The following is a 12,384-nucleotide window of genomic DNA, read 5'->3' as shown; positions in this document are numbered from 1 at the left end:
TTCAAATCCTGATTGCACCAGTGTGTGAGCAGAATCAGATCAAATAAGAGCAAATTAGAGGATTTGAGGGCTTTTGTGTCCAGCTCTTCAGGTGTCTCACAATAACATATGCAGTAGACAAATACAGTTCTTTTTCAAAGTGAAACATAAATTTCTAAATATATGGAATATTGTACAATAATCATGCAGAATAGGCACAAGAAGGCACGGGTTGAGCGCAGGTACAGGATGAGAGTAGAGTTTGTACTCACCTGATTAACCATCAGGAGAATAAGTCCATTGTCTATTGGTGTTCGAACTTCTATGTCAAAACGAGTCACCTGACTGAATCTTCCTCTTCTCTCAATATTTTTCACCAAAGCATAGCCAGAGCCATCAAAGAAATAGCTCACCGCCCGGCTTTGGGTGAAGGCCAGCTTATTTCTAGTATGAAAAAGAGAAGAAGTGAAAAAAAAATCAGAGATGATATGACTGTATTTTCATCATTATATTCACACAAGAAAAACAGGGCATCAAAGTTTAAAACACTGTCTTGTATTAAACTTTTTTTTTCATTTATCCCTGGGAGGAATGAGACTTCAGACTTCTGATTTTATATCTTTTTAATTACTGCAATCTGAGAATATTCCCTGAAAAATTATGTATGGCTTTGCTAGTATATTTCTCTCTCTTATCATGAGATCAAGGATTTGTGCTGAGGTTAAGTTACATGTTGGGATAGGAAAGTTCTTTGGCTCATTCTCACAAACCTGTAGGGCCACAGGCCTTTCTCATGATAGGGAAAGATATGCTTTTTAAGAACCCATCCAGCTTCCATGGAAGTCGACTAAAATCTGTTGACTTTAATCAAGCTGGACTGGGGTTTCATACACTATTCTAGCACTGAAATGAACTTGGGTTGTCATTCACAAGACCCACTCTATGTAAGAAACATCAAGGGGGGAAAAAAACCTACATTCTGGTTGCTCTATTCAGTCTCCTTAACTCACACATTTATTTCTAGCATTTCTAGTATTTCTGTTTCAGACAAATTAATAAATAATTTGGGATAATTTATTGAGATGGAAAATAACAATACAAATCTTAGATCAAACTAGTTAGTATGTATAATAGTTTAATGTGGCAAATGTTCTTCAGCATGGACCAAGTTAATATTATCCTGATATTTTTATATTTAAAGGAAAAGACTGATGCATTAAGAATATATATGCTTTTAGGGCATTCTGGCCTGCAAACACTGCAGGCTCTCTCAAAGCACAGCAGTCAGTGTGACAACTGAACTTTCCTCTACCTGGCACAAGGTGGCGATGTGGCGGTGTTCATGTTGTAGATGTGCTTGAAATTGTATAAACTGAGGAGATCATCATTCAGGGTGACAAGTTCCAAGCAGCCGATGAAGCCAGGCAGATTTAAACTGGGAGGGAGCTGTGCATTTGAAGAAACAAAAGGTACAAGGACAAAAGTCAGCATATCTAATTCATTCAGGACTGCCAAATTCTTTAGGTCAATTTTGTCTTTATGCTTTTTATGTTATGAGCTGGATTTGACAGATGATGCATCTTAACAACGAGATAGTGTTGGAGTCCTATACAGGCAGTTGTTTTGTGATGTGCACTGGAGAAGTGAATTAATGGGAAAGGACACATCTAGATAGGACTACTATAAAGGAGAATTTTTATAATACTTTTATAGACAATGCATAAAGGGGCAAGAGGATGACAATTAGATCTTAAGTTCACCAGGATCTCAGGGCTATTTCACGCTATAATGATTTAGAGCCAGATCCATAGGTACTTCCAGTTTATGCTTGCGCATGCCTAGAAAAATAGGTGCCCTACCCCATGGGCGTTATGCAAATAGACAGGTAGGCACCTAAAAGTCCTATGCAATGAATGGGCAGAATGAAGTGCCTCTGAAGGATTCATAGATTCATAGAAGTAGGGTCGTAAGGGACCTTGCAGATCACCAAATCTCACCCTCTGCCCTGGGCAAGAGAGAAAACTGGGCTCAAACGATGATCCATAGCTCCTAAGCACTGAGCAAAGAGGTGCCTAGGGCGAGTTTGTAGCTGGCATAAGGATATACCTGAACCCCTGCCTCTCCTTGGAGCATAGATGCCAGACTCAGCATTGTATATCTTGCCTCCATCTACCACTGGGATCCAGAGTACCTTGTCTACCCCTAGGTAGATGCCTAATTATGGGAAGTGCCCATTTTTTCCCTAGTAATCTAGTGGTTCCAGCACTCATTGAGAAAGTAGGTGCCTGGGTGTCTAGGTCTGCCCCATTCGGAAGGGATTCTGACTCACATCTCTAAGGAGAATGCCAAAGCAGAGGGACTAGAGCAGTCTGGAGGAGGGAAAAGCACTCTCAGCACCCCTGGCTGAAGCTGGGTCACTGTCCAGAAAGAAGAGTCAATCATGGGCTCAAAACAAGAGGGAGTTTGACTCCATATCCCACTGAGGTGGATAATCTCCTAGTTTGGGTGTGGAGGTGAGGGCCTCGGTTCCAGTCCCTGCTGTTTTTAATCCAAGGACTGTCTAAATGAAAAATGCATATACAATCCAAGAAGCACTACAGCCTGGTGGTTAGGCCATTCTTTTGGGAATGAGATGTTGATTTGAGGTAGGCATTGAACCCAGGTCTTCCACTTGCCAAGTTCGACTTTTGTGCAAAAAGTGTGGGTTCCCTCCTCAGAGGCATAGCATGGAAAAAAATGTGCCTGGGGTACCATCTCTCACCCTTCCCCTCCACTCTTCCTACAGCCTCAGTTGCAACTATGGGAATCAGGGAGCACAGAGAGCTGGGTGGTATGTATCATGGAGTGCAGGATGGGAATTACAGTTCTCTAGGCTAGCAGTGGAGTCGGTTGCTGCTAAGGGGGCCCTTTCACCCCATTATTTTGCCACTGAAGCCCATGCTCAGAAAAAAAATCCTAAATTTGGCAGCAAAAAATGGGGGAGCAGCAAACTGCTTCTCTACAACACTATGATTCCCAAGACACCTTGTGCTCGATGACATGTGACATTGCCTGCACTGGGCAGGCATCAGGGAGACGAGCAATAGCCCTGGGATGAGGTGCCTCTCCCCCAGCCCCATTCTTCTGGTCCCCCACCCATCAAGCGATGCCTGGGGCACATGTCTGGCTCATCTACCTCATGTTACACTACTGCCCCTCTTCCTCCTCAAGTAACAAGGCCTGTGGTTTGTGCTGAACTCAGTGTTGTTGCAGGGAATTAGGCATGCCCTGCTCATACTTAACGGATCTATGCAAAATTTAGGCATCTCCCCAGCTCCATTCTAGATTGCAACAGAATTTAGAAGGGTATTAGGTATCTCTGTCTGCTCTGATTCAGGTGCTCCTGAGCATGAACACAAAACTAAGAAGCCTAAATCTGGAAACCTAGGATCTTTTCAAGTGCTAAAGGGGGATTTGTGGTTGCTGGACCAGGGTTGATCTGGCTTTTCATGGCTTAGGCATCTAAATTCCACCTAAGCCCAATTTAGGCACCTGAATCTGGCCTTTTATAACTAGCAGCACATCTCTCTTGGTCAGTGTATGGGACTTAGCCAAAGGACAATATCTGACTAGAAATATTTTCCATATTTTGTACATGTTGTATTGACATCTCCTTGAGTTTTAAAGGCCACTGTATACTAGAAGAAAATTTAAAAAAAAATCAAGCACTTTAAATCTAGTAGATACTTTGGTACTTGTGAAACCTGTCTGTGCCAGTAGCTAGTATTCAGCAGAGATTATTTCAAACAACTAACAGGATGAAGCTGCTGCTTTCTTTCAACAAGGGTCACTGCAAATTGAATCTAAATTGCTTTGTTAGTGAAAGGAAAATATGAAGGTATCTAAAAACAAAATGAAAGAGCAAAGTTGACAGAGATAATGCAACACTTTCCCAGTATTAAAAATCTCGTCACTGTAGATTAGGCATGACATTAGCAAATGTTTCATCAGCGCATTGTGTATTTCCAACAGCAGTCATTGCCAGTAACCTTTCCCTTTCATTGCTTTCAGTTTGCTTTAATAGTCTAATTAAAAAAAAACCAGAAACAAATAAGAAGGTGTTGAAAACAAGTAGTTGTAAAAGGGAATCAGAATTATTAACTGCAGCATAGCATCCTTCTGTTTTGCTTTTTTTGAAACTGAATCCTATTTGTTTGTTTCCCTTTTATTACTAGTATTCTGGTAAATAGTTTTCAGTCTGAAAGTTATTGAATTAATTACAAAATGTTTAAAAGGGGAACAAAGCCACTTAGTCTCAGGAATAAGACAGTAAACTAAATAAATGAAAATGTGAGGTTGTACATTTCTAAGGGAGAAGACACCTGGATGCTTATAAAGTCATAGTTATGGATCATTTCTAAGGAGAACGTAAGTTTTGATCTGGATGGCTCATTCACTGGATTATTTTCTTTCTTTCCTCCTTTTTCTCTGCAGCTGTGCATTTCTAATTTTTGGGCTGTCTAAACCAACTAAGCCAATATCCTACTTCCATTTATAAATGAACAAAAACAAATATATTAGCAGACCAGTTTTCCAATTCCCAAACTTGCAGCCCTATAGATCTCTTGGTCCAGAGGTCCATGCACTTACAATATTAATAGTAAATTATATTTCACCTCTGTGAAAGTTAGTGGGAAGAAACATTTTTTAAGCATCAGGGATTCATCATTGAAAGAGTCAGGCAGAAACCACACATCATTCAGCTGGGTTTCCTAGATGTCCATCTATAACAATAACTGTTTTTTTTTTCTAATTGCATGTCAGAAACTTATATCATGGCCCATGTGAATTTGTTCAACTACTTATTAAAAGAAATACTGTATTAGAGAAACAGATTGCTCTTGCCTGGGAACTAATGCCTGGGGACCTTAATGCAGAATCACGAGAAACTGGAATCAAAAGGTGGAATCGTATGATTCATGAAGGATGTTTTAGTAGCCAAACATTTCTGCTAATAAACAGATCTTTAAGAAGTCCATCAATACAGGCTAGCTTTAAGTCTGAATATATAGGTTACATATAAACCTACCTTAAAATCTGGAGGCACCCCACCAACATAGAACACAGTATTTTCAGGCTGCAAATTCAGGAGAGAATTTGCACCAAGAGCCTCTCCCTTTTTGATGAATTTTTCTTCAGCTGTGCTGCTTGGGCTAGGCACTGTTAGAAACATTTTGCCGTGTTTTCCAATCCTGTTGAAGGGTTTTGGACAAAAATAAAGTTTTATATGATGGTTACAAGAAGGAAACAGGCAAAGATGATTTTTAAAAGGTTTTTTCACTGCACTATTTTCTCCACCAGAAAAGTCTCCCCCATCATGATAGGGACCAAAAGAAGAGGAAATGAGACTTTAGCTCAGATTCTCATCTTATGTAGGAGGATGAGGTCCTGCCCCTCCAGGGTTAATGAGAGTTTCCCTTTAGTGAAGAGGGGGCAGGATTAGACCCATCACCCGTACATTAATAGTAAATCAGGAGAAGTTCCACCACTGGAAGAATTTGGTTCAATCTTTCTTGACTTCTTGGGTTAAATACTTGAATTGGATCAGATATAAGGGAATGGAGAGATGGAAAGCAGTTGTTAGTTTTTTCACTGTGGAAGAGACACCTAATTTTTAGTCTTTTCCTTTCCAGCTCATCAAATATTAATTTCCAGTTTCCCTTTTTTCAAAATACTTTCCAAAGTCATATATTTCCTGAAGTAACTTTCTTTGTTTCCTTCAGTTGATTAAAAAACTCTGTTCTGCCTTCACTGTGTTTAGGGTATGAAGTATAAGGGAGTTTTGTCAATTTTCCAACAGAGGTGCCTATATGGGAATGAAAATAATAGAAACACACTGAATTCAATGCATTACTATTTTTCAAGAGATGTCCACTCCTACTGATGATGGACTGTTTTGGTTGAATTAAGGACATGATTGATGGAGCTGGTTGTTTCAAAGCTGTGCTAAAACAACTCCACTAACTATAATCCCTGCAATCCTACAATTTAATGGCAAATGCATAACAGTTACTATCGAGTTTGTCTTGTAGAATATTCAAACCAGACTGATCTCATAAGAATCATGCCACCTTTCAATAAACATTTTACCTCTCAATTTTGATGATGCTGAAGTAAGAAGGCCAAGTGCTGACTGGCTTGGAATCCAGTGGTATTTCCACATCTCTATCTCCCAGATTATAAATATATACTAGGTTGTCATTCTTAATTGCAAGGCCCATGTAACTTTTTGCCTAGAACACCAATAAATCAGGAAGTCAGGACAAATCATTGAAGGAAAGTTAATGTAAAAAGCTGATAGACATTTAAATACACAATGAAATAGTTATGTACAATTAACAAAGCTATTCCACTACTTATGTTCTTTCCGTAGAAGGTACTGGACACATTTACATGTGGTGATTTAAGGTGCATTAGCCATATTTAAGGCATGGATCTACACGTGTACACTCTTAATACTCTTAAGCTAATCACGCCTAAATTTAATACCTGCATAAAGCAAGTATCAAATGGTGTGATTAGTTAGGGCACCTTAACCCATGTGTAGCCGTAAGGTGCATTAATGCTATGTGACTGAGTGGGCAGGAGCTGAGCCTGTGGGTCTCTGTGCTGCCGCTGGGCACTGCCGGTGGGTGCTATTCTGCAGGGGAAGGGGGCAATGCAGCCCAGGCAGGGCTTTTGCTAGTGACTTCTCTGTGACTCTTCACTTGGGGCAGGTTTGCTGTCCAGGCAATGCAGCTCTGTAGGGGCAGGATGCCTAGCTGCCTGCCTGGGATTCAGGTTTCTTTAGAAGCCCAATGTCAACTCCTGGGGGTTTGTATGGCTCAGCCTGGGCAGGCTGGGTGCAATGCAGGCAGGGGCTCAGCTCTCTCCTTGGCCCACCTGATCCAAAGCCAAGCCTCCACTTGCGTTGCACTGAGCTTGCCGGGGCTGAACCATGCAGAGCCCCCAGGAGCTGATGTCACCTCTCCCACCCACAGTGTTTGGCACAGAGGCCAGGCACTTGCCCAGGATGGAGATGGGTGGAGCAGTGAAAACCATGCTGGGTGCTGGGGGCAGATGCAGTCCCAGCCTGCCTGCTGTCCCAGGTGGGAGTCCCAGCATGGGCTTCTAAGGGTGCCTGAATCCTGTGCAGGCAGCAAGGCTGCAGGGCTGTATTGTCTGGCCTGCAAATCCACTCTAAGGGAGGGAGGAGATGCTAGGAAAATGGGGGAGCCTCCCCATGCTGCACAGCCCCCTTCCCATGCAGAACAGCATCCACCACATCCAGATAGTGGAGCTTCAGACTGAAGTGCAGAGGCTGCGTTCCATCAGGGATGGCGAACAGAAGATTGACTCCTACTGCCAGGCCCTTCACCCCAGGACAGAAGAGTGACCTAGGTCACCTGCCAGGACAAGGAAGGCCAAGAGGCACTCCCGTACTCTCCAGCCACAGGGCTGGACAAAGGTTGTCTCCGGCCTTAAGGCTCACTGTACCAGGGTAACCATGTCCCTGGATCTCTGCAACAGGTATGAACCTCTTGCAGCACCAGTAGAGCCTGGAGAGCTGCCAGCTACTGCAAGTGATAAAGAAACACGACCAGGTATCATCCCTAAGATGAAATGGAGAGTGGTCATTGTGGGTGACTCCCTCCTGAGGGGAACAGAGGGAGTGATCTGTCGCCTTGACCTCTTAGCCTAGGGGGTCTGCTGTCTCCTGGGAGCGCATATCTGGGATGTAGCTGAGAGGATCCCAAAACTTATCCAGACTTCCAACCATTACCCTATGCTCCTTATCCATGTGGACAGAAATGACATGGCTCAGAGCAATCCCAACCAGGTCCTGAGTGGCTATAGGTCTCTGGGAGCAGGGCTCAGGGGGTTGGGAGCGCAGGTGTTTTTTTCCCTTGATCCTTCCAGTTACGGGTTATGGGCAGAAGAGGGAGAGAGTCAAATCAGAGCAGTAAACAGAAGACTAAGGTGCTGGTGCCACTGTGAAGGCTTCGGCTTCTACAACCACAGTCTGCTCTTCAGAGAGAGAGGCAGTGGTCTGTTGGGAAGAGATGGCTTCCACCTCACTCCACTGGGGAAGAAGCTCTTCTCAGCCAGAATGGCTGATTTCCTCAACCGGGCTTTAAACTAAGCTTGCCAGGGATGGGAGGACAGCCACCAGAGCAAGCTCACCAAGCATCAACTGCAAAATCAGCACATTAGGATGCTCAAGGGAACCCACTCCTGCCCCAGCCCATGAACAGAGCTTCTCCATGAGTACAAGGAAGCCTAGGGCCTCTAATGGCACACTTACAGCCTGTACACTAATGCTAGGAGTTTGGTGAACAAACAGGATGAACTGGTCCTTCTGCTAAACAGAAATGACTATGATCTCATAGGGATCATGGAGACCTGGTGGGACTCCTCCTATGGCTGGACTACCCTGTATAGGAGAGATCATGATGAAAAAAGGGGTGAGGGTGTAGCTCTCTATGTGAAGGAGAGCTACACATCCCTACGAGCTGAGATTGGCTCCCAAGAAGGATGACTGGAGACCCTTTGGGTTAGAATACAAGGGGAATGTAGTGAAGAGAATACAATGGTAGGAGTCTACTACAGATCTCCAAACCGGGAACAAGTGCTTGACCAAGAATTTGCCAGGGAACTGGCCAAGGCTGCATGCTCTTGGTGCATGCTTGTCATGGAAGACTTCAACTACTTGGGTATCTCATGAGATGAGCAATCGGTCAAATCTGATCAGTCACAAAGCTTCCTTACATGTGTGGGTGAGCTCTAAGGGAAATTGGGTGACAGTGACCACAAGTTGATCACTTGCACTATCCATCGCAGACTAGGCAGGTCAGCCAGCAATGCAGTAGTCCTTGACTTTAGGAAAGCTGACTTTCATAAGCTCAGGAGGATTGTTCTTGAGGTCCTTATTTCATAGGGAGGGGAGTTCATGATGAGTGGTTGCTCCTTAAGGAAGTGATCCTAGAAGCACAAGGGGAGTCCATCCCACCTGGTGATAAAAGGGCTCAACAACCTTCTTGGCTCAACGGAGAACTCATGGACCTTTTTCATCTAAAAAGAGAGGCGTATAATGGATGGAGGACAGGAAACACCTCTAAGGAGGAGTATACTTCACTGGTCCACACCTTCAGGGAGCAAACTAGAAAAGCCAAGGCTGCAACTGAACTTCATGTGGCTACATGAATCAAGGACAATAAAAAGTCCTTGTTCAGATATGTGGGGAGTTGAAAGAAAAACAAGGGCAATGCTGGATCCCTGTTAAACCAACTGGGGCAGCTGACTACCAACACCCAGGAAAAAAACAATCTGCTTAATGATCACTTTGCGTTGGTTTTTCACCAGCCCAAAGGGACCGCCCTGTCTCACATGATGCAGGATGACTGGGTTGAAGATGAATATATGCCCGCCATTGGTGTGGATCTTGTGAGGTAGCATCCTGAGAGGCTGGACCCCCATAAATCCACTGGTTCGGATGGGTTACACCCAAGAGTGCTAAAAGAACTGGCAGACATCATAGTTCAGCCACTGGTGAGGGTATTCAAGAACTTATGGCGCTTGGGCGAAGTACCTGAAGATTGGAAGAGGGCCAATGTGGTGCCGATCTTCAAGACAGGAAAGAGGACCCGGGAAACTACAGGGCAATCAGTTTGACCTCAATCCCTGGGAAGATTTTGGAAAAAATAATCAATGGTTTCATTCTTGACAGGCAAGCAGAAGGCAACATTCTGAGGGATAGCCAGCATGGGTTTGTTGTGGGTATGTCTTGCCCGACCAATCTCATTTCCTTCTATGACCAGGTGACCTATCACCTGGACAATAGGGAAAAGGTTGCTGTCATATATTTGGTAGAGAGTGATAGCTGAGAGAACAGAATCAGCATGGCACTTAGTGACCAGTGGTGTCCACCAAAGCTCCATTCTTGGACTTGTACCCTTTAGTGTCTTCATAAATGATCTGGACACTGGTGTCAAAAATGGACTGGCCAAGTTCACTGACGATACTAAACTTTGGGGAAGAGTCTCTACATTTGAGGATAGGCTGGTGATCCAGGCTAACCTCAATAGGCTTGCAAGGTGGGCGGATGAAAACCTGATGGCATTCAATATGGAGAAATGCAAGGTGATCCACCTCAGGGGGAAAAAAATTCCCACATTACACTTATAGACTCAGCAATGCTACACTTGCTAGCACCACAACCGAAAGAGACTTGGGGGTTATGATTGACCACAAGATGAATATGAGCCACCAATGCGATACCGCAGGTGGCAAAACGAACAAAACTCTGGCTTGCATTTACTGATGCATCTTGAGCCTGACCCAGGATGTCATCCTCGCACTGTACTCAGCCTTGGTGAGGCCACAGCTGGAGTACTGCATCCAATTCTGGGCTCCACAATTTAGGAAGGATGTGGAGAGTCCAGAGGAGAGCCACACACATGATCAGAGGGCAAGAGAATAGGCCTTATGAAGAGAGGCTTCAAGCTATGGGACTCTTTAGCCTGGAGAATTCCAGGCTCAGGGGTGACTTGGTGGCAGCCTACAAATACATAAGGGGTATGCATCAGGATCTGGGGGAACACCTGTTCACCAGAGCACCCCAAGGGATGACAAAGTCCAATGGTCACAAACTTCTGCAAGACCATTTCAGGCTGGACATAAGGAACAACTTCTTTACTGTCCAAGCCCCCAAGGACTGGAACAAATTTCACCCAGAGGTGGTGCAAACACCTACTCTGGACACTTTCAAGAAACATTTGAACGTTTGTCTTACTGGGATCCTTTGACCCTAGCTGATTTCCTGCCCCTTGGGCAGGGGGCTGGACCCGATGATCTTATAAGGTCCCTTCCAGCCCTAATGTCCATGAAATCTATGAAATTAAACGTTTCTAGGACACTTTCTGCCAAAAAAAGAATGTGGATTTCATGGAGAAGGTGGTCTTCTACTGTTTACTAGTCAGTGTCATGAAAGGGAATGCATGCTTGTTCCAGGGCAAAAGTATGATGCAGCATAATTAAATCTTCTCTTTACCAGATTGTTCTTAATTTATATATATGGGGCACATGGAAATTATCTTAAGAAGAGATTAAAAATCAAAGCCATCCTAACTAGCAGCATGCTCAGGATTGCATAGGCTTTGGGAGAGATGTGCTTGTTTTGTTCCTACTTGACAGAACTTAAAACACAATTCTCACACTGCTTTCTGATAATGAGAACATAAGCCCTCTAGGTATTCCAGAGCAGAGAATTCAGAGAGTACTTAGCAGCAGCAGGTGCCACAGGCAAAGAAACATTCTTATCTCTATGACCTGTGAAACCTGAGACTTGAAATCCACACCGTCAGAAGTCAATGCTGATTAAAATGGACCCAAAAGAGCTTGACAGAGGACAATAATTGCTTCAGAGCAGCTCAATACCAGCTGAATGTGGATGGCAAGGATAGTTTACAGCTATGTTCCTCCATGTTACTCTCTGCAGGCAGCATAATTTGCTATTTGCAGAAGATTAAAGGGAGTGACAAATTATAGAGACAAGTGCCTTGGAATCATTAGCACTTGCATGCCACTACTACATCTATGACCATCATTATGGAAATCCTTTATGTTAGAAGATGGAGACATGTTGCTAAGAAACCAACTCACGTATTTCCACTGCTATCTTTTTTCAGAAAATAATTAATTAGATTATTCTCTTACATTTTTGTTTCCAAGATACAGGACAAATCTGTCTGGATTCACTGCCAGCTGTGGGTGGTTTTGCTGAAGTTTCATGTACAAGCTCATGGATGTAAAAGCGTTGAGTTCTTCTATGTTGGTCTTTGGATTGACTTCCACAGCTGACTGGCCTTCAAACTTCATAGACACTTGTACCTACAGTTGCAAATGTTTTGTGTTAGGTGCATTGTTTCTGTTTGGGGATATTGCTCAATCATAGGTGAATCTAGGATTTTGAAAAGAGGAGTGTGGCAGAGGCAGCTGGCACTCCAGAGGCTGTGACAACCCCCCTGGGTCCCTCCCTTTTCCCCTGCCCTATCTTGACTTGACCCATGGCTACTGCCAGCTTGAGCTACTCTGTCCAGAGCAGCATGGTGGTCAGGCTGGAATTGAAAGTCCCTACATCCCTTACTGGCCTGAGACCTCCAACTCCCTCCTGCCCCAGCTGCCTTCTCTTCCCCTCCTGACAGGCCAGCTCTCATCTCAGCCACACAGCTGCTTCCCAGCCTGGCCATGGTTCAAGTGGGGTGGGGGAGAGCATCAAATGTAAAGTGTGCTGCCCTCTCTCCACCCTCCCTTGTGCATCTGCCCATTGGGCTCAGACAGGGACTGCTAGGTGGAGAGCAGTGGAGCCACAGGATTTTTCTGGCTTGG

The 12,384-nt window shown here is 44.1% G+C and overlaps 1 protein-coding gene across 1 annotated transcript in view; it reads right to left on the bottom strand.

The window, feature by feature from the left end:
* Nucleotides 1–12,384, bottom strand: part of LAMA4 (laminin subunit alpha 4) — a 264,483-nt gene that overhangs the window by 64,255 nt on the left and 187,844 nt on the right. The window contains exons 20-23 of the mRNA XM_019520073.1: nt 6,109–6,251; nt 5,048–5,210; nt 1,292–1,425; nt 252–423 (exon numbers count right to left, since the gene is read on the bottom strand). Coding sequence (XP_019375618.1) covers nt 252–423; nt 1,292–1,425; nt 5,048–5,210; nt 6,109–6,251 — 612 coding nt within the window. The remainder of the gene's footprint in view (nt 1–251; nt 424–1,291; nt 1,426–5,047; nt 5,211–6,108; nt 6,252–12,384) is intronic.

The sequence above is a fragment of the Gavialis gangeticus genome, unplaced genomic scaffold (genome assembly GCF_001723915.1).
Source record: "Gavialis gangeticus isolate Ggan-Ray unplaced genomic scaffold, GavGan_comp1, whole genome shotgun sequence".
Classification (NCBI taxonomy): Eukaryota; Metazoa; Chordata; order Crocodylia; family Gavialidae; genus Gavialis; species Gavialis gangeticus.
This window is presented reverse-complemented; position numbering and strand designations above follow the sequence as displayed.